The sequence below is a fragment of the Notamacropus eugenii genome, chromosome 2 (genome assembly GCF_028372415.1).
Source record: "Notamacropus eugenii isolate mMacEug1 chromosome 2, mMacEug1.pri_v2, whole genome shotgun sequence".
Taxonomy (NCBI): domain Eukaryota; kingdom Metazoa; phylum Chordata; class Mammalia; order Diprotodontia; family Macropodidae; genus Notamacropus; species Notamacropus eugenii.
Genome location: NC_092873.1, coordinates 506,229,159 through 506,252,365, shown reverse-complemented (window position 1 = coordinate 506,252,365; position 23,207 = coordinate 506,229,159). Strand labels below are relative to the sequence as shown.

Sequence of the window (23,207 nt, the reverse complement as noted above, 5' to 3'; positions counted from 1 at the left end):
AGACTTAAAAAGAGAAGAGCAGCTGCCTGGCCTGGTGTCACGGGGGAGAGGAGATGGAGGCCCATACTTGTGAGGAGGGTCCATCATGGGCTCAGACAGTTCCTGGCATGATTCAGGGCACAGAGAACTTAATGTGTCCTGCCAAGGATTCAGAAGCAGTGAGGGTCTCTGGGAGGGTACAAAGGACCTGAGCTGGGTCAGAACAAGAGTCACCTCCCACAACCTCCCCAGTCCATCATGGAAGCCGTGTCCACCACCTCACCAGGCAGCCCTCTCCACTCCTGACATCAGGTTGAAGCCCAGCTTTTTAAACAGCTTCCCTAGAACAGCTTCGGACCCCACGGGACAAGGGTCACGTCTCCTCCACAAAGGTTTGACCTCCAGGATGTAGAACTCCTAATTTCCTCTCCTCACAAGTTCCCCTCCCTGCTTCCTCAGGCCATCACCTTAGAAGGTAAGGTTTCTTGCTTCTCCCTCAGGATCCCTGGACTCTCCTAGAGGAATGGGCCATGTCCTACCATCCATGGCCTACCCCATGGACCTCTCTCTCATTTTTTCCCAAGAGAAGGAGGGCCATCGACAGTGAACTCCCCACCCTGCGGATGACCTGGCTCTCACCCCAGGCATTCCTATGTCCAATCTCTCTGGGTCTGCCAGGTGGCCTACAACAACTCCAACAATTCCCCATATCCCTTCCTAGCAAGCCTCCACTTTCCTTGGTCAACTCCTCAGCTGATCATTTTATATTTTTCCCCTCTGCAGTCACAGAATCTGAAAGATGGAAGAAATCTCAGAGGTCTTAAGCTCAGCCTTCTATTTGGACAGAGAAACTGAGGCCCAGAGGGGAAGTGACTCCCCCAGTCAAAGAGCCAGGCACTGCGGCTCCCAACACCCCACACGGCCTCTGCCAGCCCTTGAGGGGATCTATTCCGTTTTATTTATTTACTTATTTACTCTTGGGGGGAGGCTAGATGATCCACTTCATTAAACACGTGATTTTATCAGATCATTATTCTGGAGCTAATAGAAACCCTTTAAGTCATCTTATTGTCCTACCTTCTGAAGCCTGTTCCATTTTAGAAAGACTCTCCTTGTTAGCAAGTTTCCTACCCAATGATAGGGAAGAGTTCAGAACCAAACAAAAGACAGAGAGGTTCACAGAAGGCATGGGTAATTTTGATACACAAAATTGAAAGTTTTTGCAAACAAAACTAATATAGCTAAAATTAGAAGAAAAATAGGAAATAGGAAAACTCTAACAAAGGTCTCATCCCTAAGATATACAGGGAACTAAGTAAAATTTACAATAAGAGCCATTCTTCAATTGATAAATGGTCAAACAATATGCAAAGACATTTTTCAGAGGAAGAAATCTAAGCCACCTGAAATAAAAGCTCTTAATTGGAGGTATCAAACTCATATAGAAGCTGGGCAGCTCAGTGACTTGGAAAGCCACAAATTCATGTTATCTGTGTCGTGATGTATTTTGGAGGTGGATATTAAATATTTCCCAATTACATTTTAATGTGCTTCTGTTGAGTTTTCTGCTGGTACATGAGCTTAACACCTCTGATTTAAATCACTAATAACTAAAGAAATGAAAATTAAAACAACTCTGAGGTATCACTTCACAGCCCTGAGATTGACTAAAATGACAAAAAAAGGAAATGAAAAATTCTGGAGTGTTTTCAGGAGAACAAGTACACTAATGTGCTGTTGATGGAGATGTGAACTAGTCCAACCATTCTGGAAGGTAACTTAGAACTATACCCAAAAAGCTCATTAAACTGTGCATAGCTTCTTACTAAGTAGTACTGTTACTAAGGTCCATAAGAGAGAAAATATTTGCAAGCAACTATTTTTGTGGTGACAAAGAACTGGAAAGTAAAGGGATGCTCATCAGTTGGGGAATGGTTGAACAAGTTATGGCATCGGAAGATGACGGAATATTACTGTACTATAAGAAATGATGGAGGGATGGTTTCAGAAAAGCTTGGGAAGACTCATATGAACTGATGCAGTGAAGTGAGCAGAACCAAGAGAAAAATTTACATAATAACAGCGATATTTTAAAGATAATCAGCTCTGAAAGACTTGGGAACTCTGAACAGTGTGATGAATAACTGCAAATGCAAAGGCCTCAGGAAATATGCTGTCTACCTCCAAAAGAGAAGTGATGGACCTCAGATGGTCGACTAAAGTATGTTATATTTCCTCTTTCTTTTGCTTTTAATGTGGTTAATGCAGGAATTTATTTTGTATAACTACACATACTTGTAATGGGTTTTGTTTTTCCTGCCTCCTGAATGGGTAGGGAAGGGAGAGAACTTGGAATTGAAAATAAAATTAAAATAAAACTTAATTTAAAGAAAAGAAAAGAAAGCCAGGGAGGGCAGCAGTCAAGACTGTGTCCTTGACCAGAATACACAGGGTCTGATGAAAGGCTGGAGCTCCCTGGCCAGAGCTGCCTTTGTGACACTTGAACAACACAGCACATGATACCTGGAGAGCAAGGTGGTACCAAAACACCAGATAAGACAGCCAAGGCCAGGCAAGGCCACAACAGTTCCATTAGAAGCCCCAACACAAAGTTCCAAGTAGAGAAGTAAGGCTGAAAGAATGAGTAAACAAAAAAAAGAGCTATTACAAGGCAAGGGATGCCCAAGACATAAACCAGGTGGAGAGTTAGAAAATACCCACAAAAAAAAGCCTCAAAGAAAAATGCAGCTTGGCCACAAGCTCAATTAATATTCCTAGAAGAAATGAAGAAAGAATTTGCATTTTAAAATATTATTAGTAAAATGAAGGAAATAGGAAGAATTTGAAAAGAAACAAGACTTTAGGAAGACTAGAAAGAAGTCCTAATAAGCTCAGGACTATAATCAAGTAACAGACTCCTAGAAAATAAGAACAGACCAAAGAGAAGCTAATGATTCTATGAAAAAACCAAAGTATTAAAAGTCAAAAGACTGAAAAAAAATAGAAGAAAATGTAAGGTATCTCATTAAAAAAAAAACAAACCTGACCTGGAAAACAGATCAAGGAGACAGAATTTAATAATCATTGTATTACTTGAAAGCCATGACCAAAATTGAAGCCTGGACATCATATTTCAAGAAGTCATGAAAAAAAGCTGCCTAGACATATTAGAACAAAAGGGCAAGGTGGAAATAGAAAGTTACTTTCTGAAAGAAATCCTAAAGTGAATAATCCCAGAAACCTCATATTCCAAATTCAGAATTTCCAAGTCAAAAAGAAAAAAAATACCATGAGCAGTTAGAAAGAGTTCAAATATTGGGAAGCCATTGTCAGGATCATGTAGGACTTAGCAACTCTCACCTAAAAGGAGCAGGGAGCTTAGAATACAATACTCCAGGAAGCAAAAGGTAAAGGTTTACAACCAAGAAATACTTACCCAGCAAAACTTAAGTATAATCCCACAGGGGAAAAAAAAGATCTTGAATGAAATAGAAGACTTCCAAGCATTCCTGATGAAAAGACCAAAGCTAAGTATCAACTCTGAAATACAAACACAGGAGTCAAGAGAAACATACCCAGGTCCTTCCTGACTGCCCAGGGAGGAAAGAATACACTGGCAAAGGAAGGGTAGCAGAAGTTACTATGTCATACAATAGGGGCACTCAAGTAATAGTCTAAACAAATGGTGCAGGGATAGAGGAGTGGGTATCACTTGAACTTCACTTTCATCTAAACTGATCAAAAGAGGTTCGAATACATACATAAAGAGAATGGTGTAAAAATACATTTAATTCAATAGGGAAATAGGAGGTAATAGGGAGGGGAAATGGAAGGAATACTAGGGAGGATAAACTCAGGGAGAAATGAAATAATATAATATAATATAATATAAGTAAAATAAACCCTATGCTCAGAGGAAGGATTATGAAGAGGCATTTGAAAGAAAAGAAAGAACTAGAAGCTATGATTAAGAGTGATTAGGGGACAGAGAAGAAAAAGGGAACAGGATTGAACAAAATACAAATTAATGATCATAACTGAGAACAGAATGAACTTACCTATAGAATAGGAGACAAAAGGATTGACTGGAAAGTAGAAATGTTGTTTACAAAAGATAATTAAAGACTCACAGAGAGCAGAGAAAGGGCAGGTGGCATAATTATGCCTCAGCTGAACAACAACAACAAAAAAAAGCGGGGCGGGGAGAGGGTAGTGATAATCTCAGACAAAGCAACAGTGAAAATGGACATAATGTAAAGAGATAAATATGGAAACTGAAAGGTACTGTAGGAAACCCAGTGAATTGTTTCAACATAGTAGCCCTGCCTTGCAGAGATACCAAATTTGTAGTTTAGGGACCAGATTTGTAATGCTTAACTCAGGACGCCAAAAAAATCTTCTTAGGGATCTGAAGATTGATGCAAGGAATTTCCAACTTCCTGAGATATACACCTTAATCAGTCTTTGTGTCTTATCTGGAATCTGCTGCTGTGCTGGCCAATCAGCAGCTGTTTCCTTGCTCCTTTCTTTGGATTCTATATAATGTGTAACTCATTGAGATTCAGGGGAATGGGACACCTCTTTCAATTCTCCCCTATGATGGACAACATAATTAACTTCTTTCTAACACTTTTTCCAATTCTGGGTTTGTTCTGGACCAAAAGTATTAAGTTACAGGGAGAAATAGAGAGGTAACCTAAAATAGTGGGGGATCTCACTGTACCTCTTTCAAAACTAGACAATTCTAACCAAAAAAATAATCAAAAAGGAAGAATAGAAAGTTAGAGTCTAAATTTTAGAAAATAAATAAATGTTAGAAAAGTTAGATATGATAGAACTCTGGAGATTACTGGACATAGAAAGTAGTACATATATTTCTAAGCACTTTTACGGGAACTATTAGATGTACAAATTTCATAAACAAATGCAGAAAAGTTGTAATGTTAAACCCATACTTAACTGACTATAATGTAAAAAAAATATCATTCAATAAATTGCCATTGAAGAAAAGATAAAAATTAATCAGAAACTAAATAACTTAATCCTTGAGAATTGGTGGATCAAAGAACAAATCAGAGAAACAATCTACAATTTCATTAAAGATAATGACAACACAAACTAAAATTTGAGGGATATAGCTAAAGCAATTCTCAATAGCAAATTTATATCTCTAAACATTTTCATCAATACGAGAGAAAGAACAGATCGAAAAGTTGGGCATGTAACTAAAAAAAAAAACTAGATAAAATTTTAAAAATCTCCAAACACCAAAACAGGAATCCTAAAAATCAAAGGAGATTAATAAAATTGAAAGCAAACACCTTCACTGAATAAATAAATAAAAAACTAGGAGTTGGTTGGGGTTTTTTGTTTTGTTTTTTTAGGTGGGAGGAAGTCAAATGGATAAACCATTAGCTAATTTGATTTAAAAAAAAATAAAATAAAATGACTAGCAATCAAAAATGAAAAAGGAGAATTTATCATAAAGAATAAAAGATCTTATCATAAACTATTTTACCCAACTACATGTGAGAAAACAACTCAAAGTAAATGAATATTTACAAGTACAAAATGCCCAAATTAACAGAATAAATAATAGAATTTTCAAACAATACAATTTCAGAAAACAAAGCTAAACAAGCCACAAATAACCTCCCCTAAAGGAAAAAAAAAATTAGATCCAGATGGATTTAAAAGCAAATTCCATCAAACATTCAAAGAACAATTAATTCCAATGTTATACAAAATATTTGCAAAAATTGTTAAAGAAATTCTACCAATTTACTTCTGATACAAATACCTAAGCTGGAGGAAGAATAGAAAAAAAGCCAAAAAACAATAGATCAAAATCCTCAAAGAACATTGATGAAAATTTTTGAATAAAGTAATAGGAAAGAGGCTATCTCAACATATCACAAAGATTACATGCCATGACCAGGCTGCATTTGTAATAAGAGGAATTCAGAGTTGGTTTACCACCACTAGGATAATTACAACATAAATGACATGTTAACAACAACAATAAAAATCATACTATTAAGAAATGAAGAAAAAACTTTTGATAAAATATAATACCTGTTTGTTAAAACACTGGAAAACATAGGAATACGTGGACTTTTGGTAAATACTACGTGGTAAAGTACATGGTAAATAATATACATCAAAAACCAAGGACCAGCATCATATTTAATGGGGAGAAAGTAAAATCTTTTCCAAGAAGAAGATGGGTAAAGTAAGGAAATTCACTGTTACCACTATTATTTGATATAACTCTAGAAATACCAGCCAGAGTGATAAAGACAAGAAAAAGAAATTAAGACGATAAACATAGGCAAAGACAAAACAAACATCACTTTTTGCAGATGATCATGTACTTAACTACCAGAGGACTACTTTACAGAGCTAGAAAAAAATAATCAAATTGATCTGGAGGAGTAAGAAGGTCAAGAATCTCAAAGTAAATGATGAAAAAAGTGGGAAGAGAGCCTAGCAGTATAATGATTTCAGATTATACTACAAAGCTGGAGTCAAGATGATTTGGCACTAGTTAAACAGAGAAGCCAATCAGCGGATCAGACTAGGTATACAACATACACAGGAAAAGACACACTATGAACAAAAATTGCAGGGAAAACTGTACAGCACTCTGGCAGAAATTAAGTTTAGACCAGAATCTCACACCACATACATCAAGATAAGCTTCATATATCCATTATATATGACCTACTTGTAAAATATCACATCATAAACAAATGAGAGGAACAAAGAAATCACCTTTCAGAAGGGAAGAGTTCATGACCAAGGAAGAAACAGAGTATCACAAAAGAAGAAAATGGACAATTCTGATTACATTAAATTCAAGTTTTTTCACAAACAAATCCAATTCAGCTAAGATTAGAAAGGAAACAGCTAGGAAAAAACTGTTGCAGCAAGTTTCTCTAATAAAAGTCTCATTTCCAAGATATATCTATCCATCTATCAAATGTTATGTATTTTGTTATATTTATATAAGGAATTGATTCAAATTTATAATAATTTTCAGTTGATAAATGGTTGAAAGACATGAATAAGCAGTTCTCAAGGGACAAAATTCAAGCTATCTATAGTCATATGAAAAAATGCTCCAATTCACTAATAACCAGATAAATGACAAATTAAAGTAATTCTAAGGCTCTACCTTAGACCCATGTTATTGGAAAGGTTAACAAAAAAGGAATATGACAAATGTTGGAAAGACGGTGGGAAAACAGGCACACTGTTGCACTAGTTGATGGAGCTGTACGTACACTGATTGGTTCTAGGCAATGGAAAGCAATGCATACCATGGCCCAACAGTTACTAACCTGGGCATGTTATACTTGAATCCTGTAATGTCACTAGAGAAATCAAATAGAACAAAGTCCTATGTAGGCAAAAGTATTCATGGCAGCTCTTTTTGTAATGGCAAAAAAACTTTAAACTGTGTGTAGGGTGGCGTGGGTGTGCATGTGTGCGTGCCCATCCACTGGGGGATGACAGAACAGACTACCATGATGGAAAATGATTATGCTGTTAGAAATGAGGTGGATGGATTTAAAGTAACCTGGAAGACTTGTATGAGCTGATGCAAAGGGAAGGCAACAAAAGCAGAACAATTTATGCTAGAATAACACTAGAAACACAAACTTTGAAAAACCTAAGAACTCTGACCAACCAAATAACCAACCATGACTCCAGAGGACTCATGATAAAGCATGTTATGCACTCCCCTCAAAACTTACAGGTGAGAGGCAAATATGCAGAGCAAGATATAATTTTTGTGGATGTGGCTAATGAGAGTTGGTTTTGCTTGAACATATATATTTGTTATAAGGGTTGGCAGTTTTTAAGAAACAGCAACAACTAGGAACTGGAGAAAACTCCAAGCACCTAAAAGCCAGTCCATTTGCCACAACAACACTGCCCACCAGATATGTGCCCCATTTTGTACTCAGGGTCCATACTCCTCTGCCAACAACAGAAAGGTGGAGGTGGGGCAGTCTCTTCCTTCTCAATAGAATGCATTATCAGAGATGATTTATGCTCAACTAGAAAATGTCTACTGCCAAAAGCCAGCACACCTCTGCCAGGACCTGACCACATCCACAGGATGACTACACTGATAGCTCAGAGGACACCAGACAGACAGACTCTCCTGCCATCCTGCCATTTTCCTGGACAAGATGGACAGACATGGCCTAGATGCTGATACACTCAGGCAGCTTGGGAAGTGGCTGAATGACTGGTTTCCAAATCTCCCTGGGATCTGTGCTTGGGCATTTTTATCAATGACTTGAGGCCCAGAAACATCTACATCCACACTGTAGAGAAGCCAAAGCATGGAGGAAGAGTGAACAGTGACTAGGTCAGGGTGGAAGAGCACATGGGGCCAAATTCATGAAGGTTAAATTTCACAGGGATAAAATATAAAGTTCTAGGCTTGAGTTTGAAAATATAAATGTTACAAATGCAGAATGGAGTCCCTGGCATGGACTGTTCCGTGCAGGTTTGTGAGAAGTTGACACTGCCTGATGCTGCATGAGGAGAGGCAGTGTTCAGAACGTGGGAGACGACAGTCTTGTTTGTGGTCAGATGTCAGAGCCACATTTTGGGAAGGATGCTAACAAAACTGTGTTTCTAGGATAGGCTTCTTCTCCAGAGAGCCCAGAAGACATAGGCTTTTCACTTTGTGGCTGTGGATACGCTTCCTCGGCTCTGAGCCAGGATGTTCATCTGTGAGACACGGCCAAGTGTCCCTCTCAGGGCTGCTATGATACAAATGAGTCTGTCCTCATTCAAGTCACTACCTCCCATGCCCAGGGTGCTGGCCTGGCTGGCATGCTTGGTACCTGAACGATCTCCTTGAGCTCCTCTATGGCCTTCTCCTCGAGCTCCCCAATCTGAGTCATGGCCTCCTGGAAGCTGGACATCTGGGACGACAGCTCCTCTTCATCCTTGGATAGCTGGCCATGCCAAGGAAGGAGAGGCCCCTCAATGAGATCAGGCCTCTGGCTGGCCAGTTCAACCCCACCTTTTCTCTCCCCCTTCTGCTGCCCTAAGTCCCATGATCTGGCTTTGCTTACACTATGGGAGTGACTGGCACTGTCTGAGTTGGACCCAAGCTCTTCCCCCTCCGTTTCCATCTGGGTCTGCAGTTCCCCATTCCCACCGTTGTGAGGGCTCAGCTCTTTGACCCTGAGCAGAGAGGGAAGGAGAGAAGAAAGGAAATCAGGCCCAGCCCTTCTCCCAGGTTGGCCCCTAGGTGGTGGTGGGAGGGGGCAGGGTGGGTGTCGGGGGAAGTGGGCCAGGCCCAGTACCTCCACCCTTCCCCACCCCCTGCCCCACCGCAGCTTGAGAAGTGGCACCCCACATACCCACCCTCTGTCCCTTGTTTGCCCACTGCCTCCTGAGAGCCCAGGGCTCCGTCCTCCAGGAGAAGCCTCCACCCACTGCCCTTGTACCTGTCAGCATATCTCAAGGTGTTCAGAGTATATTCACAGGAGCTCATCCCTGGGGAGATCATGGCAATCTGGGGAGGGAGACACGGCCCCATTGCTGAATAGCTTGGGGCTCCCTCGGCAGAGTGGCCCCCCGAGTCCAGGGGCTTTGCTGTCCACCCCCACCTTCCTGTGATGGGCTGAGACCTTGCATGCCAATTTAGCAGCTTTTGTCTCTTCTCGTGGTTTTTGTAGGACAGCACAATATTCCTTTGTACCCACCCTTCCCATGCCTCCCAAGGAACTCTTGGAATAACCAGGATCCTGGTGGGTCAGAAAGAAGCCCAGAGACGCTCCCTCAGAGCAGGATGCTCAAGGAGGACTGGAGGACTTGGTGGGCCAAGGCTGCTAGAGGCACCAAGGCTGTAGGCCATGCTCAGGGCTAGAGTTTGGCCCCTGCCCTTCCCTTGCTCCTCAGAGCAGGAAAGGTTCTAAGCCTTGGGCACTCCCTGGTGGTCCATGTCTATGGGCCAAGCACCTCTGGAAGCCCTTGGGAGCACACCTGCGCCTTACCATGCAGGTCCGGGAATTTTCCCCAATGAAGGAGTCCCTGAGCACCTGGGTCAGCTTGCTTTCCCGAAATGGTGTGTGTGATTTATTCTGCCCCAGAGCCCGAATACACTCCTGCAGGACAGAGGGAGCTGCTAAGGTCCTGGGACCCAGTGCCCCAACCTCTCCACCCACTGCACTGGCCTCTGGCCTCTACCTTCAAGGCTAGCAGACTCTTATTGATCTCGGCCCCTTCCATGCGGGTCTGCCGATCGGCACTGCATGTGTCAGCCCCTCTCTCGTTCCCAGCCAGATCCACCAGGGAGAACTTGCCATGCAGCTTCCCCTTGGCCCGGAGCAGGATCTGGAAGCAGGCATGGGATCGGGAAGAGCTGGCGTTGGCAAATGTCTGCCCTGAAGTCCTAGGGTACACAGGGTGGAGTACATTAGAGGATTACCTCACCTAAGCCACTCTACCCAGGGGTGCTCAGGAAGAGGCAGAGAAGGCCACCATGGGCACCAATGTCCAAAGAGCCCATGCCAGCCTGCATGGCAGCCCTACCAGATGAATGGCGGGTGTTCAGGGAGCATCTGGGGAGCCAGGGACATAGCCTCAGGTTGTTTATCCTGTTACCTCAGCCCCCTGACCCCTCAGTTCTCTCCTAGGCATCACCCCTACACTAGCCTCTTCTCATCTTGACCTCTTAGTGAATCAATTCAACTTGAACTGACCAACTCTCTTGAATCCCTGACTCCTTTATCACAGTGACCATCACACCTAGCCATGCCTCAGCCTTGGATGACTCCCACCACATGCTGCTGAATGAAGGCAGAGAAAATCACGCCCATTCTTCCTGGGTCCACGACAAATTTGAAAGTCAACTGGGCCCTCCCTGCTGCTTGGCAATCCTACTACTCCTTCCTCAGCAACTCCCTGTCCCACTGTCCACAGCAGTCAATCCAAACATTCTCAGCTAAGAAACCCACTTCATATTTTACACAAAAAGCTGAGACTACTTGCCATGAGCTCCCTTCTCTCTCATCACCCCAATGCCCTCTTCTGTTCTTTCCTCCTTCATATCTGCCCCTCATGAAGAAGTGGTTGAGCCGTCCTTCTGCTGTTGGTCGATCCTATCTCCTCTAGCACACTGCCCCCTCTGTCACCTTGACTGATTTGTCTTCAATTTCTCTCATTCTACTGGCTCCTTCCCTATTGCCTGAAAACATGTCCATGTCTCCCTGCCCAGGGTCCCCTGACCCTGCCATCCCTGCTCTCATTCTATGTCTCTTCTGCCTTTTGTGCTCTTCTCTTTCACTATTCTTTACAATCCAGCTTCAGACCTCGGCATTGCACTGAAGATGCCCTCTCCAAAGTGACCAAAGGATATCTTCACTGCCATATCCAGTGGCCTTGCCTCTGTCCTCATTCTCCTTGACTTCTCTGTGGCTTCCTACACAGTTGCTCACTCTCTCCTCCATGAGATTCTCTTCTCCTGATTTTCAGGACACCCTCTCTCTCTCCTGGTTTTCCCATGTCTCTGACTGTTCCTGCTCAGTCTCCTCAGTGGGATCCTGCTCCACATCATGCCCTTTAACTGTACATATCCTTCAGGGTTCTTCTCCCTCTAAACTTCATCACTTGGTGCCTCATCAGTTCCCATGGATTTCCTGACCACCTCGTATGCTGGTGATTCTGCAGCCTACCTCTCTTCCCAACCTCTTTGCTGACCTCCAGCCTCACATGGTCAATCGCCTTTCAGACACCTCAAAATGGATGTCCAAGAGACTTCTTAAATGCAACTTGTCCAAATCAGAAGCTCCTTTTCTTTCCCCTCAAGCCTTCTCCAGCCTCCATACTTTCCTAGTATTTGTGGGGCAAACCATTACCCCCTCAGTCTCCTAAGTGGGTATCCTGCCTGTCATCCTTGGCTCCTCACTCACTCAATTCCACCCACAGTCAACTATGGACCAGACATGATTTCACCTTGGTGGCATCTCTCCAACATGCCTCATGCCCACTCCCACCCCCTCACACCTAGACTGGCACACCAGCCTGGGGCTGGGTCTGCCACCTCAAGTCTTGGCCTGCTCTGCTCCGCTCCACCCTTCTTTAGCCACTAATGTGACTTTTCTAAAGCACAGGACTAATTCTGTCACCTTCCCACTCTAGAGTTAGAATGATTCTCTAAGGCCTTGAGGATCAAATACAAGATCCTCCCCTCCCCCCCTCTGCAGTCTTCTCTCACCTTACTCACTCCTCCTTGTGCTTTTACATCTAGTGACACTGCCTCCTGGCTATTCTCCACACAGACCTTGCATCCCCAGCTCTGAGCCTTTTCTCTGGTTGTGCCTCATGCCTGGAATGCCCTCCCTCCTCATTTCCACCTCCCGGCTTCCCCTAAAACCACTCTGTCTATACAAGCCTTTCCCATCTGTCTTATTTCTATGGCCTTCTCTGTTAGTCATTTCCTATTTATCCCATATATGGCTGCTTTGTATCTTTCTGCATGTCGTCCAGTGCTTGGCATAGTAGATGCTTAATAAATGCTTGCCTGACTGAACTGCCTGCCTACCCTGAGAGGAAGAAGAGATTACCCGGACTTCATGGCTACAGTGCGGGGGGGAGGGGAGGGGACAGCAGCAGTAAGGAAGGGAGACTCCGGGCAGCCCTGGCCAGGCTCTCTCCCAGCCATGTGAATGGCCATGGCAGACTGCTCCTTACCTGCAGGCGCTGCCCATCTCGATCATCCTGATGACGTCATCAGAAGAATTCACCAGGTGCTCCTGCAGCCCCACCACCTGCACCTGCTGCTTGCCATCTTCTAGTACCCTAAGCTTGGCCTTCTTGTTCAGAAGGTCAAAGAGCTACAGTGGGGAAGGCAAAGGGGGCCCAGCTGGCAGAAGTGGCCATGGGCACCACAACCTCCTCCCTCTTTCCCCTTGCTTCCTCCACAGTGCTGGCAGCACAAGAGGTTGTTTTGATCCTCTAGGGAAAGAAGCTGAGTCAGAAACAAGAATACCTGGGGAGAAAACCCTACTAGGAAAGCTAGGTGTCAGGCCAGCAAAAGGACTATCCGCCAAATGAACAGCTCTTTGGGGCACTGGGACTGTCTGGAGTCCTGGCCTGAGCCCCAAGCACAGGGAGAGATGAGATGGTCTCTCAGTGGCTACTTGACAAGGTGACCTCCCCTCAGCTCAACAACGATGGGAAGGGATAGAGGGATGGAGCACAGCAGAGTCCCCTGACCCACTTTCACCCACATCTACTAACCTTGCCATTGTAGATCTCAAAGAAGGTCACGTAGACTTCGAGGCCAAGGTTTTTGTATCGGGGCTGATTCTTTAGCATGAAGACATCTCTTGCTAGAGGGAAGAGAGGGAGGCACGAAGGAGGGATGTCCTGGGCATGGAGGGGGAGGGAGCTCAGCTTGGCCAGGACAAGGTAAGGCTTCTGGGGGACTTACAGGCAAACGCGTAGATGCCCTTGGATGAGTTCTGGCTTTTCCCAGAGAAGTCACCGCCCATTGTCTGCAAAGGGAAGTAGCAGCCGCATCAGCTTAGGAGCCACACCCAGGACTCAGCATGTCCACCCTCTCCCCCCACCAGGTCACTTCTGACTTTCCTCCCTTCAGAGAACTCAAGGGCAAGATAGCACACTGAGAAAGCTCTCAGGCTAGGCTCTGGTCACAGGTCACCTTCTGGAGGGGCTCAGACTCACATGAGTTTTGCCACTGCCTGTCTGGCCATATGCAAAGCAGGTTGCCTTTCCTCCTTCAAAGATTGTCTGTACCAACGGTCTGGCTGTGAACCTACAGGAAAAGAAGGCTGGGAGCTGCTGCCATCTGAAGCACCATCCTGATCCCTCTCTGGCTAGGTCTGACAAAATGAATCTTAACTCCCTCCTTAGGCTAAGGTTAACTTGACAGAACAGTCCCAAGCTCCAGTGTCCCTCAGAGCCTGACTTCGGAGTCGCCACCAGCAACAGGCTCGCCAGAAAGATTTTCTACTCATGGGCAGGGATTCTGCCCTTGGATGGTACAGGAACATGCCTCTTGAGCCTAATCTGCAGACAATCTGGGGCTCAAGGCTAAAGGCTAGCTGCTTCTTTACTGGCTGCCAAACCCACTGGCAGGATTTAAAACCTGACAATTTGTGTGGGGCAGAAATAGGAGCCAGTCAGACCCAGCACATCAAGAAAAGCCCAGCATGGGTTCAGAGGGCCTTGAGCTCCCCAAGCTGGGTGGGGCACAGTAGACCCAAATAAGGGCCCCAAGGCTTTGCTGTAAAGAGATATGCAGAACCCTACCTGTAGACAACCTCATTGGAGGCTGTTTCGTCAAAGGCAAAATCGAAGTGGAAAGCCTGGTTCTCCAGGTACTTGGTCAGGTCCACTTTCAGCTTGGGTTCATGCACTAGGAGGTGGCGCTTGCTGGGAACTGAGATCACATCAAACTCCTTCTTGGCCAATTCTGCAAGAGGAAAGCACAGGTTTGTAGCCTTAGGAGACATGCCTTGGACATGGCCACATGCATGTGCGTGTGCACGTCCAGTGCAGCACAGGCCTACCTTGCTTATTAAGAGGGCGCTTCCTAACACAGACACATATTCGATGTTCCTCTATCTGTAAAAAAGTGGGGAGGAAACAACAGAAATATAAGTCAGCACCCCAATACTTGCCTGGAGCACAGACAGAGGCCCTGGCCACCACCTCTGTCCACTGCTGCATGTGGCAGCAGCTCAGCATGCATGCTCCCCATGCCTGGGGGCAGAGCAGTACAGATGCTGTGCAGGCAGCAGCCAAACACACTTACAGGGTCAGTCATGGTGAGTCTCTGACAGTCCAGAGTAGCTCGGAATTCCTTAATCATCCGTGCAAACTCCCAGTTTGGCAGGCTAGTGTCGTATTCCTGTGAGGGCAACAATGGATGGGAGAGGGACTACTGCACTATTTTTCTGGGGCCTACATCTATGCAGAGAGTACTGTAAAGAACCCCCTAAGTAAGCCCAGATCCAGAGAGAGGGGGACTCCAAAGAGCTCAGGGCCTACAGACAGATAGGAAGGATCCAACCCCAAAGGGCTCAGGGCCTACAGGCAGGAAGGTCCCCAAAGGGCTCAGGGCCTACAGACAGAAAGGACTCAACCCCAAAGGGCTCAGGGGCTACAAGCAGGAGGGAAACTCCAAAGGGCTCAGGGCCAAAAGGGAGGGGTGACACCCAAAGGATCCTAACAAAGGTCCTAAAGGACCCCAAACCCACATTCAGTCCCACAGAACTAATCCCTTCAGAGCAGAGATGCTAAGCCATGGCTCACTGCATCCAGGCCCTCGGAGGCCAAATACAGGGCACCATTTGCCTTTAGACCTCAGCTAGAAAGGGCGTGATGTGGTGTGGATCCAAGACCCAAAGCAGGTGGCCTGGCCCCAGGAAGGCACCTGTGCCCGCTTGATCCGCATTTCTGAGTTCTGGGCTCTTTTTTCTTCTCGTTTGGTCTTCATTTTTTCCATTTCCTTCACTAGGCATGACTTCCTTCGAACTAGGAAAAAACCCCAGCCCATCATCACTTTTGAGAGCCTGTTTCCTTAAAGGTGTTTAGCCAAAGCTCTGTGTGCTGGGCTGTTGAGCAGGCTGGGCTGCTGAGTCTGAGACCCCCTGCCTGTCATGAGCTCAGGCAGAAGTAGCAGAAGCCACACAGAGAGTTGAAAAGTCACTTCAGAATAAAACTTGGAATCAAACCTCTCCATTCTAGCTGTTTCTGGGGGCACTTTGTACCCATGTCCCCTCCTTAAAGCACATCTGACCACAGACCCCCAGTGCATCACTTTGGGGATGGGACCTAGGAGAGGGAAGGCTTCCTCAGCAGGGACTGCAGACCCCTGCTGCCACCAGTGCGCCTCTTCCAGCCTCAGTCCTCACTCACCCAGCCCAAGCCTTCTGCGTCTCAGTCCCGCTACTCCCTGCCCTTGCCTGGCACTGATGCCTCTACTCCTCGTGCTATTTGAAAGGATATGTGATCTGAGGTTATGGTTTTCTGGGGCTAAATGGTACGTCCAGCAAGAAGGGGACTTTCCTTTTGGCAGACCAGCCATGCTTTACTACTGCCTAATGAAACCCTTCTCTTGCTTCTGGGCCTAGGTCAGGGATCTCATTCTGTGGCTCTCTTTCTTCAGCTGCTTTTAGACTATGCAGTCTCGCTCACCTTGCCCCACTAACATTCTTCATTTGGAGCACTCTTATTTAGGGACAGGATGTAGCAGGTCAGCCCCTTGGGGGCAAGGACTTGGCTGTCCTCTTGGAACCCCTAGCATTCCCTGCACATGATGAATCTGAATGTCTGATCTGAGGCCCTTCAAAAATACAGGCTGAACCCCAGCCCCAATCCCATACCCAGCTGCCCTATGAGAGAAAGGTATTGGCCTCTGCTATGTATGAGTGAGAGGGTCTTAGCCTTCACCATTATGGGCAATGCCAGGAGGGCCAAAGGAAACCTGTGAGCCAACAGTGCATGCAGCAGGTATCCCATAGGACAGATGTAGCTGGGCCAAGGCCCTGCAAGCTGCCATCTAGGGTGCTCCAGGAAGGAGGACAGACAAGTGGTATGTCTCCATGTAGCCCCATTCAAGGGATGAGCCAGTAACAAGCACTGAAACCCAGCTTGGCTGTCTCACACTGCCCCTCCCCACCCAGCCAGTCCCTGGCACTACCTGAATTTGCTGGGTTGGCAGCAGAGCTGCCTCGGATGGAAGACGTTTGTTCTTCTGCAGCTTCACTGACAGTAGCCAGTGGGATCTCAGCCATGCCAACACGGGGGGCACGAGGAAGACCCGCTAGAGAGGAGGAGAGGCAAGTGTTGGTGGAAGCCTGACCATGAGCAAAAGCATGGCAAGCCCAGCGCCTGAGCCTCCAGGCCAAAGGACAGATGTCAGGGTCCCCTCCATGCCCTCCTTCACACACACACATGGGCAGCCCCAAATCTCAACCACCAAGTTCAGGCTGCTTTCCTAACCCTCCCAGTCACCCTTCTTCCTTCCTGACACCTTCCTTTCCTTTGCCATTATCTTCTGGATCTTGGTTCCTGCAGTGCAGAATGTCTATCTTTCTCCCCATACAACCCTAGCCCCAGGCCTTGCACGGATACTCCCACTGTTCGTCCATTCTGTCTCACCATGCCAAAGCTCTTTTTAATGGGACATCAGAGGCCTCTACCACCACAGTCATCGGCATGGACTTGTCTGAAGCACAGGACACTAGTGATTAATTCTCAAGACGTTTCCCCCCACCCCACCCTGGGTCCTTCATTACCTCTGACTACTGTAGGGTCTTCCCCAGAGCTGAATCACAGAGCACTTAACAAATGCTCAGTCATTTATCCTTTCTTCCTCCTCTCTCCCTATCAAGGCTGGCATTTCTCAGGGCTGCTCTCTGCCTTTCTCTTCTCTATGGTCTTTCCTTAAGAGGGTTCATCCCTTCCATGGCTTCAGGCCCCTTATCTTAAAGGAAGAATTTCAAATTTCTCTCTATCCCAGCCCTCAACCTATTGCCAACCACCACCAGGACCCTTCTGCCTCAGACTCATGCCCAAAGTCAAACACTATGCCCAGTAACGTCTCTTCTATCTCTTACAAACACCCGTGGTTCTACTGCTTACCATGGCCCAGAGCCTTGGAGCTCCCTCTGAAGTCTTTCTTCCTCACAATGGAGCCTTCCAGAATCAAGTGTCCCTCTCCTTTCCATTCCCTGTCCTCACATTCCTTCTCTCCACAGCTCCCACGTAGCCTCTCTGTCCTGAGGCTGCTCCCTCAAGCCACCCCCATCCACATGCTGGCAGCCATCTTCGTAAAGCCCAGTCAAGGCTCAGAAACCTTCAGTTGCTCTCCATCACCCAGAGGAAGGGGTCCCAATGAATCATCCTTCAGGGCCTCAGTACTGCTCTACCCTAGCTTCTCTCTCCTCTACTGGCCCCTATCTCCCTGCCTAGCCCCTGCCCATGATTATTCCAGTATACTCCCACCTAAGCCTGGCACCTCTGGTTCACAGCAATGTCTGCAAAGAGCCTGCCATCTCTCAAACTTATCTTGGAGGCTCATCCCCATGACAGCAGCAGGGGGTGTCTCAGCTTCTGAGACACCCTCCATCCAGGGATCTTGGGGTGGTGAGTAGTTTCAGTCCTGAGCTCAGGGGGGCTTACTTCCTTTCCTGCCAGGCCTGGCATTCATGCCAAGGCAGGGGACACCACCTCTGAGTCCCCAAGTTTGCATCATCAACTGTCCAAATCAGGCTATTTGTCACTTACTGGGAATTGTATACTGGTTCCTGGTGTTGGTGGCCGAGGAGGGGTCTACTTCCATGTCATTCTCCTGGGCCATGAGCCTCTGAGTCTCTGCGATGGCAGACATCCGGGTAGAACGGCCACGTGGAGCTGGAGGAATGAGAAGCCCAAGACAGCTCGTAAGAGGGACTACGCAGAATGGCAGCCTGGGCTTAAGGGAGGTGAAGGACCCATATTTTCTGTCTGCCAAGCCAGGAGAAATGAACATAGAGCAGACTGTCCTCAGTCTCATCACCTGAGGAGCTCTGCAGCACCTTTCCTGGGAAGGCTAGCATCTCCCACTCTCCAGCACTGAGATGTGGGGTGATGGCATCAGTGAGGAGGCTGTTTTGTTGGCCTTCTCCTCCAGCTCCAGTCACAGGCACTGAGACATCACACACTTTAGGGCTGGAAGGACCCTGACAGCCAGCTGGTCCAACCTGTACCCCAAAGGTGTTCACATCGAACCTTTGCTTAAAGATGGGCACGGATCCTGTGGATGATGCTCCCTCTAGTGACCTGCTCACTGGGGCATAGTTTCCAGGAATTCAAGGGAGAAAAATGGGATAAAAGGGATAGGAAGTCTCAGAGCAAATCTGGGGAGCCCTCATACTCCCCAACCAGGTGGTGGAGATGCCACTGAGCTCTCTGCAGGCCTCTTGCCACAGAAGACAATAGCCAAGCTAAAGAACAAGTGAAAAGCCTGGTCCCCTAGCTAGGACCATCATAGTTGGCAAACACAGGGAACCAGAGGTCTTAACCCAAAGAGGTAAGTACAACTTCGTAGGCTCTGTGACTTGGTAATACATAATGAACTCAAGGCCAGAAGGAGGCTATGGAAGTTATACTACCTTATCCAAAAGGGAGAGATAACATGTAAAGTGTTACTCTAGGATCCCCTTTGATACAGGGGAAATGGTCACATGTGAGGCAGCATAGAGTAATGGATAGAGAATTGGCCACATAAAACTAAGAAGATCTTCTGACACATACTGGGTCATGTTACTTATCTCTTAAGACAACTCCCTCCTAAGATTATAAAGTTGTTGAGAAGGTGCCAACTTCCATTGGCCAAACCACTGAAATCATGCCCTATGTCTATCTATATCTAGTCTACCTATAATCCCATTTGGAAATTCAAGACCAGAGTCTGGGAAATCAGCAGAGGAAGAAACAGATCCATGACCTTTATGACTAAAGAATCCCAGAGCCAATTACTTCAGAGTATCCAGGCCCCGAGGACAGAAAGACAGCCTTGAAAGAGCCACTCCTCTTGCTATGACTTTGTGCTCCCCATCTGGTCAGAAAGAGAAAGCAGATGAGTTTGGGAAAAACATGACAAGCCTGCCGTGGAGGGAAGGGATGGCGGGTATCTTGGCTGAATGTGATGATTCTAGCCCAGTGCTGGGGATCAGGAGGAAAGGGGATGTACTAGCCAGGTCCAAGAGGACACATGCTTCCTACCCCTATCCCTGTGATCCTGTGGGATCAGATTTGAGCAAGTTCTGAGAAAGCACTGGTATCCTAAGAAGATCTTTAAGGAAAGTCAGGCCAAGAAGGGTGGAATAATTCCAAGAATGAAATTCTGTTGACACAGATTCATCTAAAGGGAAAAAAATGAGAAAGTTAGCTGGATACTGATAGTAATATACACAGGGAATCCATCAAAGCCAGTTTAGGTTTAAAAAAACCAAACTCAGCCCACCAAGAACAAAAATGAAGGCACTTCATTTGTACTGTCACATTCCAATCCCTGGTATGCTAAACAAGGAAGCAGAAAGAGTACTGGAGAAAAAAATGGGGACAGCAGCTGGACTGTACTCAGATCTGAGGTCAGCAATGACTGGGGAAGGCAATTTTTGACGGCATAGAGCAAGAAAAAAGAGGGGTGGAGGTCTCAGAGAGCTATCATCAATCACTAAAAGGAGTTTTAATCAAAACTAGCTATTATTCTAAGAATGCCCATTATCTGCAGGAGGCTGTGCAGCTGGATGGACAAGCCACACAGTGGGCTCCTGAGCATGGAGATCTTGGACATATTTTTACAATGCTGCTTAGCTAGCAAGGCCTAGAAATCTCAGTCTCCAAAGAATTCAAGGTATGGATCACAGGAAGGACAATGAAGGTCACACTGGGCACCAGCAGATGGCAGCATGTTAGCACTCAAGAAAGATGCTAGACTATAGCAATAAAAGAAGAAAAAGCAATGGCAGGAATTAGGACAGACCAATAAAACACACTCTTTGCAGCTGATATGATGGTATACTGAAGAGAATCATAGAGAAGAAACTAAAAAATTAGTTGAAATAATTAACTTCAGCAAAACGTAGGATATAAAATAAACCCTCACAAGTCATCAGCATTTCTATGTATCACCAAAGTAGGAAGAAATGGAAAGAGAAATTCCACTTAAAATAATTGTAGACAATATAAAATACCAGGGAGTCTACCTGCTAAGACAAACTCAGGAACTATATGAACACAATTACAAAATACTTTTCACATAAAGTCAGATCTAAACAGATGGAGATATATTAATGGCTCATGAACAGGCTGAGTTAATATAAAAACTGACAATTCTACCTAAATTAATTTACTTTATTCAGTGTCATACCAAACTATCAAAAATTATTTCACAGAGCTAAAAAAATTACAAAATTCACCCAGAAGAAGAAAAAGTCAAGAAAATCAAGAGAATCATTGAAGAAAAATGTGAAGGAAGGTGACACTACTTAGCAGTACCAAATTTCAAACTATATTATAAAACAGCATTCATCAAAACGATCTGATACTGGTTAAGAAACAGAATGGTGGATCAATGGAATAGACTGGGTGTAGGGTGTGTTCAGAGAGGACCAGTACTTTTGGTGTGATGGCTGCTGAGCCCTTTGCTGGGCTCTTTCCACCTTTGGTGTCCACCTGTTCCGCCTCACTCTCACCTGTGGCTCCAAGAAGCTGTAGCATGCACAGTGGCCACACCCCGGTAAACCATTTCAGCAGATGAGCTAAAACAGGTTGAGGGTACCCAAGAGTTCTCAAACCCATTGGCGAGTTAGGGGGGTGTCTACCCCAAGCATGTGAAGACTTCATCTGGTGGAATGGGTAGATGAAAACAATTTGTTCCAACGGCCATGAAGGCAGATGAAGCAGGCGATGTGGAGTGCTTACAGCTTGGTTAGACACCAAAGATTACAAGGTCATCCACTGCATCCTGAGCCTTTGCCAGTCATCTTGACTCTGTCCTGCCACTGGACTATGATGACTTAGGAGGAGAGAGTGAGGCTGACGACTTCTTGCAACTCTGCCTCACTTAAATCCAATTTATGCATGAATCAAAAGACATCACCCACACCATTTCACTATTATGCCTCAAAGTCATGTGGCGACAGGCAAGTGATGAAGCAGTAGGTGCGGATACACTGGGAGCTATAGTTATGACCCTGCCCAGGTGGCCCAGGTCATAGGTTTGTTTCTCACTGGAAGCAGCAGTGGGACTCAGCAGCCCCCTGGGCATCTGGGAAGACTTTTAAGGATCGCACTGTTCACCTCCTGGTGTCTGGAAGGGGGCTAGAAAAGGTGCCCTAAACATTGCCTGCTTACCCAACCCTGGCCTGATTACCGTGGCAGGTGGGGAATCCCACTCTGCAGGCGAAACACAAAAAAATGTACAAAAACATCTGCAAAGATGATTACACTCACCATCAGCACATGGAATGTGCACACACTAATAGACAACACAAAATCCAGTAGACCTGAAAGAACTGCTCTTATTGCAAGAGAACTCAACACGTATCACATCCAAATAGCAGCCCTGAGTGAAACAAGGTTGGCAAATGAAGGCCAGCTTACTGAAGTTGGAGTTGGATACACCTTTTTCTGGAGTGGGCGCAGTGAAGGGGAGCGCCGTGAAGCTGGCGTGGGTTTTGCAATCAAAACTAATCAGCAACATGGTGTGCCTGCCAAAAGGAGTGAATGACAGGCTCATGACAATACTATTGCCACTCCCAGGAAAACGCCATGCCCCCATCATGACAAACCCTGGTGAAGTCAAAGAAAAATTTTATGAAGACCTAGAGACCCTTATCATCAATGTGCCAGAAGAGGACAAGCTTATAATTCTGGGTAACTTTAATGCTAGAGTAGGCTCAGACTACCAGACTTGGCAGGGAGTCTTAGGGAGGAGTGGAGTTGGAAACAGCAATAGTCATTTACCGCTGAAGATTTGTGCATCGCATGACCTTCTCATCACCAACACTGTCTTCCATTTATCTAAATGCGATAAAACTTAACGGATGCACCCTCGCAACAAACACTGGCATCTAATAGATTATGTGATTGTAAGGAGAAGAGACAGACAAGATGTGAGAGTGACAAAGGCAATGTGTGGTGCAGAGTGCTGGACTGATCATAGACTTATGCTTTCCAAGCTAAATATTCACATTCATCAAAAGCACCACCTCCAAGGCAAAATGACTACCAGAAGAATTAATGTCAACAAATTAGAGCTCTTCTCTGAGGGTGAACAGTTGTTGCTAACTTGAAGGGAAAGTTGAGCCAACACACAGTTGGCAACAGTGGAGCAGAAAAGGAGTGGGCAGCTCTCAGAGATTTGGTGTACAGCACTGCATTTGCTCATCTGGGTCAGAACACTCATAAATACCAAGACTGGTTTGATGAAAATGATGGGGAAATTCAGAAGCTGCTAAATGAAAAACGAGAACTCCACAGGATTTACCAGCAGGATAGTTCATCCACCTCTAAGAAGGCAGCTTTAATTCCATCCAAAGCAAAGTACAAGCAAAAAGCTTAAAAAGTTGCAGGATTCCTGGCTCAGTAAGAAGGTAGAGGAAATTCAGTTCTATGCTGATAGTAACAATCCAAAGCACTTTTATGATTCCCTGAAAGCTATTTATGGACCA

General features: G+C 45.6%; 1 protein-coding gene across 7 annotated transcripts in view; it reads right to left on the bottom strand.

The window, feature by feature from the left end:
- Positions 1-23,207, bottom strand: part of KIF2C (kinesin family member 2C) — a 35,440-nt gene that overhangs the window by 3,387 nt on the left and 8,846 nt on the right. For all 7 annotated transcript variants that reach the window (XM_072649205.1, XM_072649206.1, XM_072649207.1 and 4 more), the window contains 15 exons: positions 18,274-18,399; positions 16,685-16,807; positions 15,416-15,516; positions 14,795-14,890; positions 14,550-14,604; positions 14,290-14,452; positions 13,702-13,792; positions 13,448-13,511; positions 13,255-13,346; positions 12,706-12,848; positions 10,201-10,405; positions 10,008-10,118; positions 9,459-9,526; positions 9,081-9,192; positions 8,847-8,960 (listed from right to left, as the gene is read on the bottom strand). In XM_072649205.1, coding sequence (XP_072505306.1) covers positions 8,847-8,960; positions 9,081-9,192; positions 9,459-9,526; positions 10,008-10,118; positions 10,201-10,405; positions 12,706-12,848; positions 13,255-13,346; positions 13,448-13,511; positions 13,702-13,792; positions 14,290-14,452; positions 14,550-14,604; positions 14,795-14,890; positions 15,416-15,516; positions 16,685-16,807; positions 18,274-18,399 — 1,664 coding nt within the window. The remainder of the gene's footprint in view (positions 1-8,846; positions 8,961-9,080; positions 9,193-9,458; positions 9,527-10,007; positions 10,119-10,200; positions 10,406-12,705; positions 12,849-13,254; positions 13,347-13,447; positions 13,512-13,701; positions 13,793-14,289; positions 14,453-14,549; positions 14,605-14,794; positions 14,891-15,415; positions 15,517-16,684; positions 16,808-18,273; positions 18,400-23,207) is intronic.